The sequence below is a fragment of the Stylophora pistillata genome, chromosome 6 (genome assembly GCF_964205215.1).
Source record: "Stylophora pistillata chromosome 6, jaStyPist1.2, whole genome shotgun sequence".
NCBI lineage: Eukaryota > Metazoa > Cnidaria > Anthozoa > Scleractinia > Pocilloporidae > Stylophora > Stylophora pistillata.
In genome coordinates, this window is record NC_142524.1 from 17,936,112 (window position 1) to 17,958,487 (window position 22,376).

General features: G+C 41.8%; 1 protein-coding gene and 1 pseudogene across 2 annotated transcripts in view; both read right to left on the reverse strand.

Moving 5' to 3' along the window:
• Nucleotides 1-711: 711 nt before the first annotated feature.
• Nucleotides 712-22,376, reverse strand: part of LOC111340231 (katanin p80 WD40 repeat-containing subunit B1) — a 49,531-nt gene continuing 27,866 nt past the window's right edge. Inside the window, exons 6-10 of one of the 2 annotated variants that reach the window (XM_022947040.2) lie at nt 21,575-21,625; nt 19,519-19,617; nt 2,396-2,506; nt 2,225-2,318; nt 712-989 (exon numbers count right to left, since the gene is read on the reverse strand). In XM_022947040.2, the coding sequence (XP_022802775.1) occupies nt 960-989; nt 2,225-2,318; nt 2,396-2,506; nt 19,519-19,617; nt 21,575-21,625 (385 nt within the window). In that variant the 3' untranslated portion in view covers nt 712-959. The remainder of the gene's footprint in view (nt 990-2,224; nt 2,319-2,395; nt 2,507-19,518; nt 19,618-21,574; nt 21,626-22,376) is intronic. The other variant, XM_088726105.1, reaches the window with a different exon arrangement.
• Nucleotides 14,436-17,977, reverse strand: LOC111340230 (uncharacterized; annotated as a pseudogene).

Sequence of the window (22,376 nt, forward strand, 5' to 3'; positions counted from 1 at the left end):
TGTATTGATTTCCTGATCGAACACGGTGCTAACTGCTAAAATGTGCTTGGAATTCCGGAGTTAAGCACATGGTGCCTAATTAGATTATGTCGTGATGTAAATGCCGATGTCGCGATTTTCACAAAGTTCAGCGTGGTTTTTCCATGCAGGAATGAAAAGCCCCAAACTAATGTTTATATCCTCGAAAACAACACTGATTCCACTTATCATGGGCTTAACTTGAACCGATTCTGAGTTATACCGCATGGGGAAAATGATAGTTGAAAAATTGTTAAGAAATGGGATATTTGGATTTTGAAATATTGGTGATTTTCAAAAGCGTACCGTGAGCTCTAAATGAAATGAAATGGTCCCGTTTTAGACTTAAACCATACCTCTATCCTTCCTGTACAAATTTATAAAATTGACACGAGCTTGTTTTCTTTTGCGCTTTTCATGAGCAAAGTTCATTTGCCTCTACTCGGGGCACTGATTTCCGCCGTTTTACGGCTACCGACGCTCGTCTCAGTTTTTTTTTAATTTTCTAGGATAAAGAAGCAAGTCTGGGAGAAAAAACCTCACCACGTTTCTATGTTCACTAAATGGTGTCTCTTACTGAAATATGAGGATAGTCATTTTTCGGTCCATGTGCCACCTCTCACGCGGTCTTGAAAAAAAGTCGCTCTTAAAGGGCTTTTCAAAGCTCTGAAGAACGGAAATAACTCGAGTCAATTTAAAATGTCAAATATTTTATTACAAACATAACTCATTGAAAGAACTGAGAACTAGTTTTAAGCACAACTTTTAATACAGTATCCCTTTGTAAATTTGAAAATAGAAATAAGGTAAGTTTTAAGATATTGGAAACAAATAAATAATAGATAAAACAAATAAAGAGCATTCGTTAATAGTTCACACCATTCAATGTTCATCAGCCTAAGTACAATTTTTATCGTCGCTCTACTCAGTTACACATAATTTTATAGTAGATCTAACAACCTGGTGACAACCTGCAAGGAATGAGCGTACGATAAAACCTTTACCACGAGCAGTCTCTCCTTTTCGCCGAAGTCCGTCGCGCGAACATCGATGTGCTGCGGGAGCTCCATGGGTGAGGCGCTCGAAAAAGCGCCTCACTCATTGAGCTCCCACGGCGTTCCGTGGAGGTCCCCGTGGCATCCTAGCATCAATCTTTTCCCCTGCGTTTTTTAATCGTGCTACGGACTTCGCCGAAAAAGAGATACTGTTTGTAATCTAAATAACACCCTGTCCGCTAACTTGAAGACAAGAGATGAGAAGAGAGTCGAGATGTCACGAAATGGAAAGACAAGGTTACCAACCACGTCGCCAACACGAGACCAACTCGCCACAAACTAAGTCGCCACTAAGCGAAGTCACGTCGCCACTAAGAGAAGTCACGTCGCCACCAACCACAAACGAAGAGATAACAAGTAAAGTGGCCATTCGAGTTTGTAGGTTGTTTCAAATTCGAAGTTGATGTGATACACATTAAAAATCGTATGGTCGTGCAGTGTATGTCGCACAGTGGTTTGTAAAGTTTCTGTAGTGAAACTACTTTTAAAAAATTGGTTTCGAGTCCCTGGTATCGAATCGTGTTGAATCAACTTAAATGCGTATCAAATCGAATCCCCTTCGACCACAAAGAGCTAGGAACTCGAATATCTGAATAGAATCGACTACTTTACCAGTTTTTCTCTTCGTTTGTGGTTGGTGGCGAGGTAGTCTTGTGGTGGCGGCTAGGTTGGTGGCAACATTGCTTAGTAGCGAGGTGACTGGTTACTAAGGACGCACCCTGAAGTGTCTATATAGAACCTGCTAACCCAGGGGGCCGTCGATTAAAACTACAAGTACTTGTTCCTTAGTTATTAACAGATCCTTATCAGTGTGTTCCTTTTTCGTTATTTCTTTCTTGCTTCAATTGATCTTTTTAAAACACCAATTTTATGGAAACTTTCAAAGAAAAGTTTGCAATTTCAGGAAGTCAGTGGAACATTATTGAAAATGCAGGTTGTTTGTCAGCCAATGAAATGGCGACGAGTAAAATTTGGGAGTAATTACAGGCGCGTTCCAATGTCCAAGTTCACAAACTCCCAATACCTTTATCCTTTTGCTAACACTGGTCACTTCAAAGTACGCTTTTGAGAACTCAAAACATCTCTCATCTTTCTACTTGATATCAGTGTTATTCTCTTCTTCACTTAAGTATCAATGCAACAATACTTACGAGAGCTTTCTCGCCTACAGGTCCTTTTTTATTAGAAACTTTTAGAATGATGGCGGAAAGAGAAACAATTGCCACGTACATGCCACTCACACTCCTAAAACAAAACATAAAAATTCCAGGTTAAAAAAAAATCTTGTCATTTAGTAATCTTGTCTCTAGTAATTCACTTACCTGCTACATCTTTGCCACTCTGGCTCCACACCTTTACTTGTTGCAGCTTTCAGTTGCATCCACCAGCGTTTGATCATTTCCCTGATCATGTCCAGTCCAGCAATAACGTAACTATTAAATAAAAGTTTGACACTAGTCACTTTATACAGCTACCCAGCTAAGTTGGCGAGCATGTATCCTACTGTAATGGGGCAGACGCTGACATAAATCAATTCAACAACGCCGCGTCGGGGAAATGTATTATATCAACGGAACCTCCAAGCATCTATCATTCTCGGGTTTATTAATTACTTGAAAGCTCGTAAAAACTGAAACACAATAAATTAAAATAGGCCATTACCATACAATAAACGCTAATCGAAATGTCCGAAACTGAGGGGGGCATTGGGATTTACGGTTTTGGCTATCTTTATGATCGGTCTTTCGGTTGATGTGCTAAAAAACTTCGGTTTTTCGGGTTTGGTATTCATTTAACAATTGGTTCATGCTTTAGCGTGCACTATCGAGTTATGGAGCACGCGGGAAGTTTGGAGGGCACGAAAGAAGCGTAAGAGTTGCCCGAGGTAATAGCCGAGGGCAACTCTAGTTTCTTGGTTAATAGTTTAATCGCTATAGAGCTTTGCTTTTATGTCGAAATCGAGCACTCTACTAGGATGAGTCATGTCGTGCAATTGTGCGTAACTCACTAGTTTCTAGTTTGAGCACTGTGGCATGGCTTAGATGGTACCACAAATGTGGGATTATTTGGGGTGGCTTTATAGCTTCACAGAACTACACTGATGAGGCCCAGAAGGCCGAAATAATACTAATTCAGACGTGCGATTTTAAGCTCCTTGATTAGCCAAAGTTTCACTTTATTGATTCAAGGTTAGTCTGGCCTTTGGGCCTTTTTTTCGTTTGCTTTGCGTGTGATTTATGGATTCAGGTCTGAATACCGACGGATTATTAGAAAATTTAGTCGACGATGGAACCATTGAAGACTCGCCGATCGTAAATGGAGAATCATGTGCGTCGAACGCTGCACGTACCTCTGGAAATATTGGAAATAATGTACCAAACGAGCGGGGTTTTGCTTTTATTGAAAACAACATGCCGCGGCGGCCGAGAACCGCTTTCTCTACACCGTCTAAATCAGCGACTGCTCGTTCCGTTTTCGACGCTTTTTCAGCGCTGAACACTGAATTTACCGACATACAATGCTTCCAACGAAAGCTTAATGGAGAAGTCGTCGTGACTTTCAAGTCTGAGACCGCTAAAGAAAGGTTTTTAAGCTTCAATTCTCTAAAACTTGGTTCAGAAAACTACGCCCTACAAGATGTTGACAAACCGTTGACATTTCTCACCATCTATGACGCGCCCTTTGAACTATCAGATTTGTCGATAATTAAACGCCTAGCACCGTACTGCGAGGTGTTATACTACCGGAGAGGTAAGCATTCTTATGCTCCCGCTATTTACAATGGCTTTCGATACTACCGTGTTCGGGTTTTTAAACCTATCCCGAGATTTGGAAAGTTTCAGATCTTCCTGCGACATAATGGCCAAGTTCCTATTTGCCGCAAATGTAATTGTTCTGGACACTTTGCTAATGGCTGCCGCAACAAGATTTGCTTTAATTGCGAAGGCATTGGCCACGAGGCGTCAGAGTGTCAACGCCCCGTTCTATGCTGTATATGTAAAGAGGAAGGCCAATTGAGGATCAATTGTGAAAAGGCGGATTCATGCTGACGTCATTGTTTACATTTTTGCTCATTTGCATACGGCTTTGCGTAAAAAAGGAAGCGTGTTAGATACAAATTGAATTAAGGAAGCTAAAGAGCTAGAAAACCTTAGTACATGGTGAAATTTTTAGCTCTTTGGGTGTAATATTCAAGGAGAAATAGTCCATCAAAAACTGCAAAATTTCTGGGTGGCAAAAGCGCTAATGAGCTCATACATTCTACGTAAAATTTTGAGTTTTTAAACCCGTGTTGCACAAAAAGTATTCAATGCATCAAGCTCGTAATCATCGGCCGAGTTAATCGTACTTTGACCTTTCGATATTCAGAACTGATTCATTTTTAGCTCCATCAGAAACTGAATTGCTTATGCTATTGAGGCAAATATTGTAAACAAGGATTCCCCTATACTCTTGGGTCTTTCCACTCACTCACTGCGCCGAAACCGATGAAAAGGATAAAGTAAATATTGACGTATCAGACGACCATGGTTCTATTGACGAAAATGCTCCACTTGCCTCTGTTCTTCTTCCACCCAAACGATCTTCTGAAAATTTTCCTCCGCCAAATCCACCCGTCAACGAAGAACTTGCTGAAAATTTGCCTCCCGTCTTCCCCCCGCCTGACGACTTTGATGAAACTGATCAATCTTCTCAACCGGAACAACCTTCTCAACCTGAACAACCTCATTTCTCCAAGTACTCTTCTCAACCGTCATCTCAATCTACTCCTACGGACTCACCACTTATTACCTCACAAGGCCTTATTGCTTCAATGAAATCTGTCATTAAACCACCTTCCCGCCGAACACCTGCTAAGCTATCTGATGAATCATCTCTCGCCTGTTCGCGGAAACCTACCACGGCAACACTTGTTTCTGGAAAGCCTCGTACAAGTTCTTAAATCCCTGTGCCTACTGCATCACATACTCCCCCACTGGTCATTTCTGATAAACCCGAAGAAGATACGGAAACCACTCATGATTTGAAAAGAAAATCTTCTGAACTCTCGACCCCTACCTCGAAAAAGGGGAGAAACAGGTCAAGAAAATCCAAGTAAGCCTTTTTAATGTTTAAGTGAGTCTTTTTTCCAAGATTTCAAAGTCTTTCTTCTTAAACATCCTTCAAGTTATTAACTATCAATGCGATGGGCATGGGGAATCCCCTCACCCACAATTATTTATTTCATTCAATTGAAAAGATGTCTTGTGATTTTTGCTTTGTACAAGAGACGTTTATTAGTTCTGAGTCTCTGATCAAGGCCGTGCCCCATCGATGCCCGGGACGTAGTTTCTGGTTCCCTGCCATCGGCCGACAAGGCGGAGTGGCAACTTTGATTTCCCCTAGAATTTCAGATGAAGTCATATCTTGGAAGGAAGACTCGCCCGATCGTATCGTCAGTATCCTGATCAGGACCAACGATGTTGATCTGAACTTAGTAAATATTTACGCTCCCACCAATCCATCTGAACGAAAACTTTTTTTCAACTCTCTACATGACTTTTTTTTCCATGCTCGGCGACTCTCATTGGCGGGGATTTTAACTATTATGATAACGCTCTAAACAGATTTAAGGGCAACGTCTCTATTCATAAAGATTACGAGTCATTGAAAGTACTTTCACTCTTCTCGATGTATGTCGTAAATTGCACCCTAATCAAAGACAATTTACGTGGTTCAATTCCACCTCAACAATTGCGAGTAGACTCGATAAATTTCTCATCTCCAAGGATTTGCTCTCTCCTGAGACGAAGTCTGATATCTTTCCTTGTTCATTTTCTGATCATGAATTTGTCTCCCTTGTTTTTTACTTTCCTAGTAGCATAAAACGTGGTTCTGGTGTATGGAATTTTAACAAATCTGTTTTGAAAAACAAAGATTTCTGCATTGCTATAAATAACTTAATCGATGATTACATACGTTTCTTACATGCTTTCGTTTGCATCCAGGATTTGTGGGAGTTCTAAAACGATCCGTTAAGGAAGAAGCGATCTCCTTTTCCCGTAATAAAAGGAGACGGTTACATAGAGATGAAGTTTTCTTAACCAATAAATTAATTCGACTTCGGCAACGTTTAGTTAATGGTGACACAACCGTCTCCTATTATATATCCAATACGGAAAGTCGCCTGAAAGTTCTCCGTACCAAAAAAGCAGGAATTGATTAGTAGTCGTGCCAAATGGTCGGAAGAGGACGAACGCCCCAGCCGACATGTTTTTAATTTACAGCGAAGCAAAGCGCAAAATCGCAAATCTCTTCAGTGTACGATTCAGACGGCAATGAGGTCTTCTCTCAAGAGGAAATTGCGAAAGCGCACGTAGATTTTTACTCTCGACTCTTTTCCGAAGAGCCAGTAGATGTCGCGATGAAAACCGATCTTTTATCTTCCTTGTCTCGTCAACTCACGTCCGATCAGGCATCCTATTCCGAAGGTGACTTGACGCTCGAGGAAATTACTGTCGCTCTGAATAAAATGAACACAAACAAAGCTCCCGGCCCTGATGGCCTTTCGGTCGAGTTTTACTCAAAGTTCTGGGACCGTTTGGGTCCATATCTGTGCCAGGTATTCAATGCATGCTCTCAAGCTGGAGGGATGTGCGAATCTATGAAAACTACTAATACTTGAGTCATTTTCAAGAAAGGGGATCGCAAAGATCTTAAAAATTGGAGACCAATTTCCTTACTAAATGTCGATTATAAGATATGTTCCAAGTCTCTTTCTCTCCGTCTCTCTAAAGTTTCACAGTTTGTCCTTGATCCTGATCAAACCCATCCTCGGAGACGCAGGGGCTGTGAGTCGATTTCAAGTTAGGGCAGAAGAGCCCCTGGGGACATTGTCTTACAAGACTAGTTCCAAAGGGTCGCAGTCGTTCTGGCATCTTGATTGGTGCCAGAAAATCTTTGTGTTTTTCTGCCCAGTCAGAGTGAAGTGTACTTTAGGGTCCTTTCGTGTGTTTTAACACGGACATATACAAGAAGCTCTGTTGCTCGCCATGTTTGTTTGGGCCGTGCGACGGACCTTTGCTCGAGGTGAAAAGTTTCAGTCTCAGCACACAATTTAAGAGAAATCGATCAGATTATCCGCAAAAATCTCACCGGAAATTATACTGAATACTTTCGCAGGTATCACAAGAGAACGTGTCTAAAAGTTTGCGAAGTTCGTATAAAACACGATGGCTCCAGGCTTTGATATGTCGCTTTAACCGTTAGACGAGATGTAAGCTTAAATCTTTCTAGATATTGTGTACAATTTGCTGTGACTGAAACTTTGCCAATCCCGTGAAGTTATTTTGTCCCACGGGCCACGCAGGTACGTCGAGAAACTGGCGCTTACGCTTACATAGCTTTCTGGGCGCGCCAAAATCTAATCTTTGCTTTGTAGTAAAGTCTCCCAATATGGCCAAGGTTGCAGAGAACGTTTAGTTCGTGGACGACCTCCAGCAAACGCCTACAGAAAGCTTAGCTGTGTTTCCAGTTAGCTAATTAAAATCTGAGCAAAAACTTATTATCGAGAACATCGTGGGAAGGAGAGATGTTTTCGGACAGTTACCGAAGGGGTTTGGGAAGAGTCTAATCTTTCAACTGCTGCCTAGAGTGTTCAAATTCTTGAGCTCAAAAGGCCACGGATTCTCTTCTAGTCCTATGGTCATTGTCATTTCACCTCTTTTGTCGATTGTTGAAGACCAAGTTAAATACCTTTGATCACTGAGAATCGATGCTGCTTTCATTGGGGAAAACATAACCAAAGACCAAGAAAGATTGGATGGAAAGGGCGGGTTTGCTTTATTGTAAATGTCAGCTTAGTACAGGGTCATGTACCCACATCTAATAAACGAAAGTTTCCACGCTTAGCTTTTCTTTTTTTTCAAGCGAAGATTAGATTAGATTTTGGCGAGCATAGAAAGCTGCGTAAGCGCCAGTTGCTCGACATACCTGCGTGGCCCGTGCGACGAAATAACTTCACGGGATTGGAAAAGTTTCAGTCACAGCAAATTATACAAAAAATCTAGAAAGATTTAAAGCTTAAATCTCGTCTAACGTTTAAAGCGACATATGAACGCCTGCAACCACTATGTTTTATACGAATCTCGCAAACTTTTAAATACGTTCTCTTGTGATACCTGCGAAAGTATTCAGTATAATTTCCCGTAAGATTTTCGCGGACTATCTCATCGATTCCTCATATATTGTGTGCTGAGACTGAAACTTTTCACCTCGAGCAAAGCTTCGTCGCACGGCCCAAACAAACATGTCGAGCAACAGAGCTTCTTGTATATGTCCGTATTAAAACACACGAAAGGACTCCAAAGCACATTTCACCCTGACTGGGCAGAAAAACACAAAGATTTTCTGGCACCAATCAGATGCCAGAACGACTGCGACCGTTTGGAACTAGACTTGTAAGACAATGTTCCCAGGGACTCTTCTGCCCTTAACATGAAATCGACTCACAGCCCCGGGGTCTCCGAGGATGGATCAAACCTGTTCTGTGCCCGGTCGGGAAATTACGTCAAACCTACACCTATTGCGGGATATTTTAGACTATATTGAGCGCACTAACGAAACTGGCATTCTACTCAGCCTCGATCAAGAAAAAGCCTTCGATCGAGTTCATCGCACCTTTTTATCGAATCTCTTAAACCATTTTGGTTTTGGTTCATCATTCTGCCACTGGGTTAGCACTCTATATAATGGTGCTAACATGCAAGTCATCGTTAATGGATGGCTAACTGAAGCGATACCTTTGTCTCGCGGAGTGAGACGGCGATTCCCTGTCCCCTTTGTTGTATATTTTATGTGTTGAAACTCTCGCCTGTAAAATGCGAAACAATCCCGCCATAGAAGGCTTTCTCTTACCTGGCGCACGCGGGATAAGATATAAAGTTGGGGTATGTGCTGATGATACGACCTGTATTGTTAAATCTACTCTTCCGTTGGCATCTCCCTTTGATACCATTAATATTTACGAACGCGGTTCTGGAGCGTGCCTAAATGTCGCCAAACCGGAGGCCATGTGGTTGGGCGCGTGGCGTACACGGAGCGATCAACCATATGGCCTCAGGCGGTTGACCAAAATGAAAATCCTGGGAGTCGTTTTCGGCAATGATACTGAACTGGATAATTGGCAACCAAAACTTGAGAAGTTGGAAAAACATCTTAATTTCTGCAAATCTCGTTCTCTCTCGCTCCTTGGCAAATCTCTTCTGGTCAATGTTTTAGGAATCAGTAAACTACTCTTAACTGTCTTCGGTTCTGTGCGTCCCTCGATGGGTTATTTGTAAAGTAAATTCGCTAATTTGGCCTTTAGTTTGGGGCTCTCGTATTGAGACAGTAAGTCGAGTGACCTGCCACCAGCCTTTTAACAAAGGTGGCCTTGGAATTTTCAATTTCCAAATCAAAGGTGACTCTTTAAAGCTAGCCTCTCTAGTGTCTAATCTCTCTAACCCCCATAAAAGTCCTTTTACCTAACCAAATACTAGGATTTAGGCTTGCTTCTTTTCGGCCAGAGTGGCATTCTCTTCGCGACAATTCCACTCCGAGTTCGCATGACTCTACACCATATTACGAGAAATGTTTTTCGGCGCTTACCACTCTTCGCGGGATTGTGTCCCGCAAAGAGTGGCAAGACTTTGATTTTATCACCAAGAAATGCTATCGGGCCTTGGTTAAGAGAGATTTCTGCTTCCCCGATTCTTCACCGTTTCTGGTCCCCTTTTCTTCCTATCGATTTCAAACTTGACAATCTCTGGAAATTGGTTCGAGATGACTTTTCTGAAAACTACAAGAATGATGTGATGTGGTCAATTGTCCTTCGGGCCATTAAAGTCCGCGATTCCCTAAAACATTGGGGCTATATTGATTCTGATAAATGTGCCTACTGCTCTCGAAAAGAAACAGTTAGGGACGTGTACAACGACAGAGTTGTACCACCATCCTTGCAAATCTACTTGCACCTGGAGCTGGCACTAGTTCATCCTCATCATCAGTTCAAACGCCAGAGGAATCTCCTGATTTTTCAAGAGGAGATTGCTTCTTTGCTAAGGAGACCTCAGTAGAAATATCACCAGAGCTTCTGGATTTGACCTCCAGAGCATTCGCCAAGCCTTTGGAGAAAGATAAGTGGAAAGAACATATTTCATCTTACCCTGGTATCAAGGGAACTGATTCCTTTCTTGTAGCCCCTACTATGGAGGCTGGTATGAAGGAAGAATTACGAAAACGTCATTGTCATACCAAGGTCAAGGAAACCTTGGCCTTTGATGATGGTTTGGCTGAAACACAGGCCACATTTATATCAGTAGCAAGGCCAATTCTGGCCGCACTCGAGGCCCTAGATGAGAAGACAAAATCTGATGATGGCTCTGAAGGGATAAACCCTGATACTGTCAAAGGCATGCTTGAAGACGCCCTAGTCATGCTAGGAAATGCAAATGCAAGACTAAATGAGAGGCGTCAACGCCGTTTTTCAACTTCATGACAGAGATCGGTAAGAGAACCATGCGGAAAGGCATCCCAACCGATAAACACCTGTTCCCTAAGAAGTTCCATGAAAAGATCAAGAGTGAACATGACCACACCGCTTCTCATGCTAAGCTTATCTTAAAACCAAAGGAGACACGTACCTTTGGCACCTCACAGCCCTTTCGCGCCACTGCCCACCAGAAGCGTGGGCAGCCCAGTTTTCAAGACAGGAAATGGAAATGGAGATCCAACATTGGATCTGGAGCCTCCAATGCAAAGCGCAGCAGACCTCTTGGAGGAGTTGCAAACTCTGTTGACTGAGCCCGCTCACGATCTTCAGACAGCTGACTATATCCCCGAGCTCTACACCATTCCCTTCCCAACCCAGATTACTGCTTGCCGACTGGAACGATTTCTTACAAATTGGAAGATTCTAACCAAGGACCCATGGACTCTGAACACTGTAACCGGCTACAGGATACCTTTTGTAATACCGCCACGGCAGAGGCGACCTCGTGTAACCTCTACAACAAACAAGCAGAAGACACTTCTCTTGAGAGAGCCAATTCGGACACTCATTTCAAAGGGTGCAGTCAAGGAAGTGGAACCTCACACCAAATTTGTATCAACACTTTTCTTGGTGAAAAAGGGAAAGGACACAGGGGAGTTCCGGCCTGTGATAAACCTTGAAGTCCTGAACAGGTTTCTTGTGAAGGAAAAATTCAAGATGGAAGGCCTGTACACTGCCCGGTCCCTTATTCCGACCAACGATTTCATGATGAAACTGGACCTGAAGGATGCATATTATGCAATCCTAATGCATGTGGACTCCAGGAAATACCTTGGGTTCATTTTCAAAGAGAGAGTGATGGAGTTTCAATGCCTTCCTTTTGGTCTACCAACTGCACCTTGAGTCTTTACGAAGATTTTGCATCCAATCATTGCCCACCTTCGCTCCCGGGGACTCAGATCAGTGACTTATCTCGATCATCCACCAGAAACAGGAGATCTTTTTGCATATTTTTCGTGTTTTACAGCTACCCATCTCTCTGGGGTTCATCGTGAAACAAGCTGAATGCTCACAAGCCCCAATCCAGAATCTTGTGTTCTTGGGAACAGTGATCGACTCTGTTCATATGACGATATCACTCCCAGCGGAGAAGATTCAGTTGATAGTCAGTTCTTGCAGAACACTGTCCAGGGAGCGGGTGACAACACTGGGAGCACTGTCTTTGTTATTGGGCTGCATGTGATGCAGCTCAGACTGGACTATGGGTGGCTCCTCTGCACTATCGATCCCTTCAGTGCTGCCAAGCCGACACCCTCCACCAGCTGGGGTGGAGGAGGACGGCAAGGGTAGAGCTCTCTCCTGCAGCCTTGGAGGACCTGAAGTAGTGGTTGTCCCCAGCACTCCCCAGTTACAACAGACAGGACATCTGCCCCCCTCCTTTCGATCTGTTAATCCAAACGGATGCATCATTGAAGGGTTGGGGGGCAACCTGCAATGGAACTGTAGCAAGGGGGCGTTGGACCCCACAGGAGGCGACCCAGCACATCAACCGCCTAGAGCTGAAAGCTGCTCTCCTTTCTCCTCAGTCCTTCCTGAAAGACTTGCCAGTAGCACCACGGCATATACTTCTGGAGATGGACAATACCACCTTGGTGGCATATATCAACAGACGGGGCGGGACACAATCTCCATCACTGTCCCTACTCGCAGTGGAAATCTGGTCTCTCTTGCTGAGCATGGGCTCTTGGCTGACAGCACGACATCTACCAGGTGTACTAAATGTCGAGGCAGATGCTGCTTCAAGGGAACTCAATACTCGCACGGAGTGGTCTCTCAAGGAGAGTGCCTTTGAGGAAATAGTGGCTTGATACTACATTCCAGAGATAGACCTGTTTGCGTCACGACTCAACCACAAAGTTCCACTATATGTCTCTCCCTACCCAGACCCGGGGGCGGTAGCAGTTGAAGCTTTCAGACTGGACTGGAGCCAATGGAGAAGTTTAATACACCCGTCTGTTGTTCTACTACATCATGTGCTTCAGAAGGTGAGGGACGACAGAGCCACTGCCTTGCTAGTTGCACCTGATTGGCCAGGCCAATCGTGGTACCCTCAGCTCCTCCTGATGCTCACGGATTCTCCCCTCAGACTTCACAGGGAGATTTCTCTACTGTCTCTTCCATTCGACCCGGAAGCAGTCCATCCGCTTTGGCGCTCCCTCTGCCTGACTGTATGGCCGATATCAGATCATACTAAGTAGCAGGCTTCTCACCACAAGTGATAAAGGTTTCACTGGCATCATGGTCTGATTCATCAAAGAAGTGTTACCAAGGTGCCTGGAAGGTCTGGTCAAGTTGGTGCACAGCCAGGGATCTTTGTCCCCTTTCGACCCCAGTGGCAGAAGTTCTCAATTTTTTAACTGAGCGAGCAGTGCAGCATAACTGCAAATACAGAACTGTCGCAATCTACAAATTGGTGATTTCCCAAGCCCGTTCTCATGGAGTTCAGCCCCCAATTGGTCAGCTCCCGGTAGTTTCCCATTTTATGAAAGGCATCTTTCGCTTGAGCCCTCCAAGACCACGCCTGGATTACACTTGGGACGTCAAGCTGCTGCTAGAATACTTCTCTACCCTTGAGCCCCTGGGCTCTTGACTACCAAACAACTTTCATTTAAGCTGGTATCACTTCTGGCATTAACTTCAGCTGCCAAGGCACATGAAATAGTGAAACTTGACTTGTCCTCACTGTCCAGGAAGACTGAGAGCTGGGAATTTACACTACTGTCACATGTGAAGGCCTCCAGACCTGGTCATCCTCCTTGGATGATCTACCTTCCTTCTTATCCCACCAATTCCAAGATCTGTGTGATAAAGACTCTGGAGGCCTACCTGGCTAGGTCTGAGACGAGAAGGAAGGCAACACGTCTGCTTATTTCCTACGTGCGCCCTTCTGGAGCCATATCAACCCAGACATTATCTAGATGGATACAAAATTCCCTGCAGTTGGCGGGAGTTAGTCAACAGTTTACTGTGCACTCAACCCGAAGTTCTTCCAATTCTTCAGCTGCGAGCGCTTGTCTTCCACTGGAGGAGATTATGAGGGCAGCAGATTGGTCTTCTGGTAAGACATTTGAACAGTTTTATCACAAGCCGTCTACCAGGGGTGACTTCGCTTGCACCATTCTTAATACTCTCTCAAGCTGAACATTGCTGACCTGAACAACCTCTCTGGAGGTGAATGCCCTGTTAAACTTGGCAGTAACTTCAGCAGACTACCTTGTTGAAAATATTTTCTTTTGTTGTGGCTTCAGTAACTTTATTATCTGACAGTTAAGATAATAAATTTTGATATTATTTAAGCATGTTCATACTACTTTCAGGTTTGGAAGAGCTATGGCAGTACTGCGGCTTTGAAGTCTGCATGTGTATTGGGACTATCAGTCAGAGAACGAGTGACGAAGAATTGATATTTCCCTGGAGGGTCAGTTTACTTACCTGAAAGGGAGATGTTGTTCTTCTAACTCTTTTGTAGACTGATACGAGCAATACACTTCCCCAGCCTTGAGTCTTACACCTCCTCCCCTCCCTGCTACTGCCATACGCTAACTACTCACTACTCTCTCAGAGAAAGTTAGGAATGCCTGTAACTTTTTTAATGTGGTACCCAGACGGCGCACAGCCGCAATCTGCATGTGCATTGCTCGTATCAGTCTACGAAGGAGTTCAAAGAACTACTTCTCCCTTTCAGGTAAGTAAACTGACCCACCACGGAAATATCAAATCTTGTGTAAACATAGCAGTCACATGATTTATATGGAAAAGTAGCATTGTTTTTATATCTCCTAGCAACCGTATTCCAGCTTTTATAGCCAGTAATTGTAATTTAATGGTCAATCATTGAAATTACCTGGTGAGTGTGGTCATATTTTCGACCATACGAAACTGAGCTGTCGTAATAAAACGATGAACTACCTCTGAAGTCTTGAACCAGTTTGTTATAATTATATATGTATATATACAATATAATAGAGAATGGAGTGGTCAACTGAAGACTTGACTTGGCATCTATAATATGGTCCCACAAGTGTAGCACCCAGGCAATGGTTTATTTCAGAGCTTTACCCAGTGTCTGCACTGCAATGTACTGATGAGACTCACATAGGTCAAAACAGTATATAATATATATATGTATATAATATATAAAATATATCATATATATAATTTTCATAAGTAGTTTTTTAGAGAAGCTTTTCAAGATAAAAATTAGTGATAATTTTGAACGACGTTTCGACCTCGCTGAGGTCATTTTAAAGCTGATGAAAAGAAAAATTTGTACATATATGTACTAAATTCAAGACATGGGAATGATAAAGGCAATAAAACATGGAAATATGTAAACGCTAGGTGTAAAATAGAAGTGATAAAATTGCAAAGGAGACAATACGAATAAATTAATATGAGAGTTGACGAAAGTAAATTATTATAAAAATAGCTTTGCATGGATTGAGTCTGACTGTTTGTTCAAGCTTGGCTTAATTTCTTTTATGAAAAGCATCTCGTAAATTAGGCAGTCCAGTTTACTTTTGCATTTCTTCAGGATTTTGAAACTGTGATGCAAGTCACTTGGGGTATGCCCATGCTGCTCTTTAATGTGCTTCCCGATTGAAGACTGAGACACTTTGTGTTCTTGAGCACGTTGGTAGAGGTGCCGGCATGTGTAGCCGACATAGTCTGCATCGCACAGACCACACTTAAAGTAATACACAACACGTTGCTGATTGATGATGTTGGGCTTCTTTTCCGTTGGTTTTAACTCATATCCGATCTTTCTGTTAGTGTACACAGGAGAAATGTCAGTTCCATTTTTCGGCTTAGGTCGCCAAGTTGCCTTCGTACGAAATTTGCTGATGTTTGGTCCTTAAAAGGAAGTATAATTCGCACGGGTGTTTTTTTCTTGTCAGACGTTTGATTGATCCCTGGATCCCCAAACACTTTCTTCGTGATGAAATCATTAATGGTCGAATGCAGTTGTTGAGTTGGGTACTTGAGTCGCGAGAAGGTTTCAGTGAGATGTTCGCACTCTTGGTGAAAAAAATGCCAGTTAGATGACAACTTAAAGGCACGATTTACCATTGTTTTAAGCAATGATTGTTTATATCTTACGTCGACGTGACTCTGTTAATGCAATAACAGACCAGTATCAGATGGCTCCTTGTACACCTTCGTTTCCAGACGGCAATTTTTTTGCATGATTTCAGTTCCCAGAAAAGACAATTTGCCGTTCACAGCCAGTTCCATGGTGAAACTGACCGAAGGATGACTTTCGTTCAGTGTGGCTAGGAACTTTTCAGCTGTTTCGGTGTCTGCCATTATGCTTAGTGTGTCGTCTATGTACCATTTGTAGAGTTCAGGCATTTTGCCTTGTTCCTCGAGTCCATCTTCAATACTTGGCCATTAGGGGCCCAAGTGGCGATCCCATGGCAACGCCATCGATTTGTTCGTACAACTTGCCCTCGAACTGGAATAACTGGTGCTTTGTGTGTCCATCTTCAATACATTGGCTATTAGGGGCCCAAGTGGCGATCCCATGGCAACGCCATCAATTTGTTCGTACAAGTTGCCCTCGAACTGGAATAACTGGTGCTTTGTGGCAATATTCAACAGCTCTGCCAGCTCTGCTTTTGTGATGCTGAGATTATGTTCTTTATTGAACCAGTCGTCCTGAAAAGCTTTTTCAGCAAGGATAGCTATTGTTTCGTCGACAGGAACGTTGGTAAAGAGCGACGTTGCATCGTATGAAACAAGGACACAACGATCATCTACTTCCATATCATGGAGAGCATCCACGAACTCAAAAATATCACTGATTGTGTGACTGTTGGTTGATAGCGGTTTGAGTTTTTTCATCCAGCAACTTTGCTAACTTGAAATTATATGTCCCCGTTGCGGATAAGATGGGGCGCATTGCTAACCGGCGCTTATGGGTTTTCGGCAAGCCATATAGGTGACCAAGCCTCGAACCTTTTTCAATGACTTGTTGGGCGATTTCTTTGCGTAATATTCTTTGTACGGCGGTGGCTAATTCTTTTTCTTTCTGTAATAGTGGATGATAGTGCTTTGGTGGTCGGCCCCTCATTTTTGGTCTTTCGGTACTTATAGGTCTAAACTTGCTGTCATCGTTGATTGATGATTCCTTGAGGAGATGCACATATTCAGGTTTGTCCATTACGACCACTCCTGATCCTCTATGGGGCTTCATGATAACATAACAATGTCAATTCGCTTCTTCAACTGGCCGATTGCTCTTAGTATTGATCTTGGTGGTGTAGGGATCTTACGTTCGGTGTAGTTCAAAGCAATAGACCTTAACGTAGCAGCTCCTAGTTCTTTGTTGACTTTGCTCAACTTCGGTTCTAATTCCAGAAAGCCTTTTCAAACGCTACTTGGATCTCTTTAGATGAAACTCACTGTGGAAGAGCGAAGTCAAGACCGCGACTTAAGGCCAGTTTCTGAAGGAAGGAGAGCTCGTGGGACGAGATGTTCTTGATGTGTTCGTTGATGCTTTTGTAAAGAAGCCTAAAGATCTTTCTGGTATGGCCATCCATTGATTGTCGATATTTTTCGTTACGCAGAGTAAGTATTCTTTTTACTATGCAAACGAAACATAGCAATGAACAGCTCGTTTTTATTTCGTTGTAAACATCTTGAGTTTCAGACTTTAGCTCAGCTAACTGTTTCCTCTAATGTATATTATTATTTATTATCCAACTACACCTAGACGAGTACAAATAACGCCATAGACGAGTACAACTATCACTTGCAGTCCTTATCTAAACCTATAATGAATTGGAAATTCGCGATCGGTGATAAAGATCATGACTAACTACCATGTGCGTCTGTACCATGGCGAGGAAGCAACGAAAAAGAAAAAAAGAGCGTATCAAGGCGATTCAGTCTTATTAGACCTCGAGAGAGCAGCTGAAATAAAGCCTATAATTTAAACAGATACTAGAAGATACGAATGCCAAGTCCATGGCATTCAAAACTGCTGTAATGAAAAAATTAGTGTAGTGTACTCTTTATGTTCCACATGTTACCACTGTATTGGATCGATCAGGGTTTTAATAATTCTGATGTGAAAATGTATCGGTATTGACCAGGCCTGGGTTATTACAGTTTCACATGCGGTTTTCGGTTTTGATCGATTTTTGTTTCGGTTTTTCGGTTTTGGATGATTTTTATTTTGCGGTTCCTAATAGGCCCCAATGCCCCTCTCTAAACTCGAACACGCGGGGCGTGTATATAGATAAATCAAGCCAATACAAATATCTTAAGCGCAACAAACTACCTTTGATTATACACCGTTTCGGTTTATAAATACAAAATAAATAAGATGACATACCTCTTTCCCCGTTCTATTATTCTAGCATATGAAAATCCTTCGATCTGTTTTCCTTTTTGACTAACACGTGTCTTGTGGCCGAATGAAACATTATGCCGACAATTCGAGAGTATGTGACACAAAACAGAACAAAACAAAAGGGTATTGAACGTCATGCAAATCAAAGCTAAAAATGGCCGTCATTGCGCCTATACTTCATGGTAATTCACAAATGTGAGTTACACAAGACCTACATTTGTTTAGAAGTTCTCTGAGTGTGAGTCATTAAATGATTACTAGTTGAAAATAATTTACCCTTACTTAAACCACCTTTCTACTCGGGCTTCCGAGTCTGAAAATGCAAGCCGTTTTGGTCGCCAAAAGGGGGGTCATGGTCCCTAATCTGAATTTCAGCCATCTCTTCCCTTTACCCCAAGGGGGGCGCGGGAGAGAGTCTCAGACTACATGGACCCAGGCGTTCCTTGCGTAAACCACGGAAACTGGGGATGAGAGGGCGACAACTTGTTATTGTGAGCTCGCTCTTCGTAAACAACGCAATTTACAGAATTCTGTGTTTTGTGAAGACCACTTTGCAAAGATTCCTGTCTTATAAGCTCATCCCACATGCAAATGCACACGCCGTTCGTGGTAGGCCCACGCTAACTGATGTTGAGTGTTTTCGGAATGGGCCAGTCCACGAACTTCATTGCTTGAAAGCTAGCCAAATGTGGAAAGTTCATATTTCCCTATGGTTCAATGATCTTGACTCAGATTGGTCAAAAACTGACAGGTGAATTCATGCATGGAAATAAAGTTAGAGTTGCGAAACGAGATGAAACCGTTGATTGTTTTGTTTTCTCTGGGTTCTTTACCGGGAGTTAAAAAACCCATTCCCAGAGAAAAGGCAGGCAGATCTTCATCGGCTTGTTCGCTTGTTGCCATGTCTAGTTTAACTTTTTTGCAGAAGTTTTTCCCGTTTTTTAATGAAAAATGCTGTGGTCACTCAGGAGAAAAAAATTTTTTCGCAAGGCATTTGTTTGCTGACATCACCAGCGTGCACAATGGAAAATTGAAGCACGCTTGCGCGTTTGAATTTGATTGCACGCATTTACAAGCTATGTTATAATTGTACTCGTGTTTGTTGTGAATGCCATGGCTATAAAAGAAGCCCGAGTGAACACTCCTCGAGCGTCTAGTTCAAATTTTTCTTCTGCATTTAATTTTTGGAAAATTGTCACAAAACTTTGCGATCAGTAAACCAATAGGAATGGATTATGAGTAAAGTGGAAAGGACTTGAACAGTAATAGGTCATTCCCTCATTTGTGCTAATTCTCTAGTTTTTTTAAAAGTTGATTAGAATCCCCTCAAATGCGAAGTCATTTCACATCATAACAGTATTTTCATTGCCAGTGGTAACCTTTCAGAAAATATCAGATGCCAAAGTAAGATTTGAAAACTATAACAACTGTGAGGATGTGTAATGATTACTTTTGGCGGTTAATCCAAACTAATTCTGTCCTAGAAGTTTGTTCACTGAATAGATGCCATAACTTACTCTTCAAATTTAGATGTAAGGAGTCTCTCAAGTGCAGGTAAAATTTCTAAACATGCCCCCATTGACAAGGCCTGTCCTTCAGGTGATACATCACGCACTCTGTCGGCAAGAAAACCCTTCGTCAGCATATTTGAAGAGATTAAAAGTCACTATGTCCCTGAGCTTTAGTCAAGTATTGTTTAATACTTTCCTTTTCAAGTGAAACCTCAAAAAAGGGGTATTTTGAGAAAGGAAAGACAACAAACACCACTTTGTGGCTACTACTTCCTATAGGAGGCGAAGAAGCCACACGTGTCGTCGTGATGAGTGAGTAAGTGAGTGAGTGTAACGATAGTATTAATTGTGATCTTGACCCGATGTTTCCCGGTGCTACTTTTTTCTTCCGAGTATCTTGCTTAGGGTAGTACGACATTCGCATTCAATCCTCAGCCGAGTTCTCTCCTTTGTGATTTCTGGCTTGTAGCCACTAGCACATTATATTTTCAGTTCTTGCCGTGACACTATGGAAGACAGCAGAAAGCGACAATCATCTCTCTATATCATTTCAGAATTGCACGTGATTTAAAACTGACAAAAGTTTTCCTTGCACAAACAGGAACGGACAAACGGGGGATCAGCAGAATATCTTGAGACGCGGATCAACGGAATATCATAAAATGCAGAATGCCTTCTTGTATGAATCAGAAGTCTCAAAAAAATGGAATTAAAATAAAATAAGAAAATTATTTACAATTAACAGGCAAAGTTAAAAGAAGCATAGGTAACCATTGTTTGAGCCCAGAGGATAGGGGAAACACGAGGCTCTTGAGTTAGTCCCTTTAAATCATTTTTATATAACTATTGATATCATTATTATTACTGTTAACATTATTATGAGTTACCATTTCATCAATTAATTATTTTTTACCATCTTTAATTATCTTTCCCTTGTGAAACAAGGTACTCATATAATTTATGTGGGATGCAGCAGGTTTTCTGTTCTGGATGTGAGACATTTTCTGCAACAATATCTTCTAGCATCACTATACATTTTTCCAGTGCCTTAAAAATTGTACTATACCAGTAGCCACATGCAGTCTTTGACTGTTTATTTTCTAAAGAAGTTCTAAAGCTCAGTTCCAGTTCATAATAAACAATCAAGGGCTGCTAAATAGTAAAAATATTAATTTTGCTGCAGAAATTTATTCAGCAATCTTGCCTGGTTGTGATATTTAAACGAATTGGCAATAAAAACTGAGGAACAATTTTCAATGTCAAAGATATTTTTGCCTTCATTAACTTGTATTAAAACCGGTGTTTTTTTAAATAGTTAAAAAAGTTCTATCTAGTAAGGAAAAAGAATAACCTCCCTTCCCCCCCCCCTTGAAAATCAAGAAATAAATAGAATGTCAACTGCATGTATGTTTCAATCGGAGAAATCATAGGCACCCTTACGACACATTGTTTGATTCAGTCCAAAAGAAAGTATCCTTGAGATGAAACATACAATGTATGCTTGTGTAAAGCCACCCCTCCCCTTGAACAAAAAAGAGAAGTTCCTTCCTGATTTTTCTGAGCAGAGCAGTTAGACTAATGGCTAAATTGGAACGTGTGATCCAGTTGAAATGTGGTCTAAATCTGAAAGCCATTCCTTAGAAACAAGAGAAGAGTGAGTGGGCTAACTAGGGTTGCCTTTATGACAGATTTACAAGCATTTGTAAAGCTTCCACTTTGAACAATCTTACATCTTCCTGATCTTTTCAGCACAGGTAATCACAGGACTTTGAGTGCGATTTTGTCAGACTTAATTGTGTGGACTCAACATATCCCAGCCAATGCCCCGATCTCTGTGAATCTTTCTCTTGCTATGCATACAGAAATTCTATTTCTTCCAAATTCCCATGTTTCCACATTATAAAAATCCTTAGCAGTGCCCACTGTTTTTATATCTAATATTACTTGATAAGGAAAGAAATAAGAAAGACAAATTTGGAAAGATGCACAGCACATGATTAAACCACATGTACGACTAGTTACTTATCACAACAGCTTCCTATTTTCTACCACACAAGTGTACCTGCATGTCAGAAATGGCATAATGTCAACCAGCACTGCATCATCTTTCAACCTTAGTGATTAAAAAAGCATACAAATAATTAAAAAAAGCAAGACATGTTCTTCAGTCTCAGAGGTGTCTCTGACAAAATTTCATCATCTGACCAGTAGTGTTCTGGTGGCTGAGGTGACCAACTAGAGAATCTAGATTTTCAATCTTGGCCAATAGAAGTTGGTGGTCTTTAAGTAACCAGGGTTGGGAGACATTCAAACTGAAGGTTTGGTGAAAACAACACTAGATGGCATGAGATATTAGTGACACCACTATAACTCTGGAAAAACTAGGAATTAGGTCCCCTCATGGTCCCCCTCATGGGTGTAGAAAACATCTCTAGAAAAATACTGAACTTTTTTGACAAAGTCCATTTCTCATAGACAAGCTTTTCTGATCATTTTGAGCATTCACTCGGTGCAAAATGACCAAATTGTAGAATAACAACAAAACAAACAAAAAACAATCAAAAACAAAGTTTTTAGATGATCTTCTGACTCAATCTAGAGTAAGATTGATGATGGATCCTAAACATTTGTCTTCATATTGAATCTCAGAATTCATATGCAGTTAATGCTAATTCCTCCATCTCATCTTTCAGTTACACTCAGAAGTGGTTTTAAAATCAGACCTTCTCCAAAGTACTGTTATTGATTGTCTTTTAGTACTAAAATGCAAGTTGAGTTTAGAGTAGGTAATTTCAATTGGCAATTTTGGTAATGTTGGCTTGTGGAAGATGAATTTTTTTATTTTCTTGTGACAATAGGGCTCC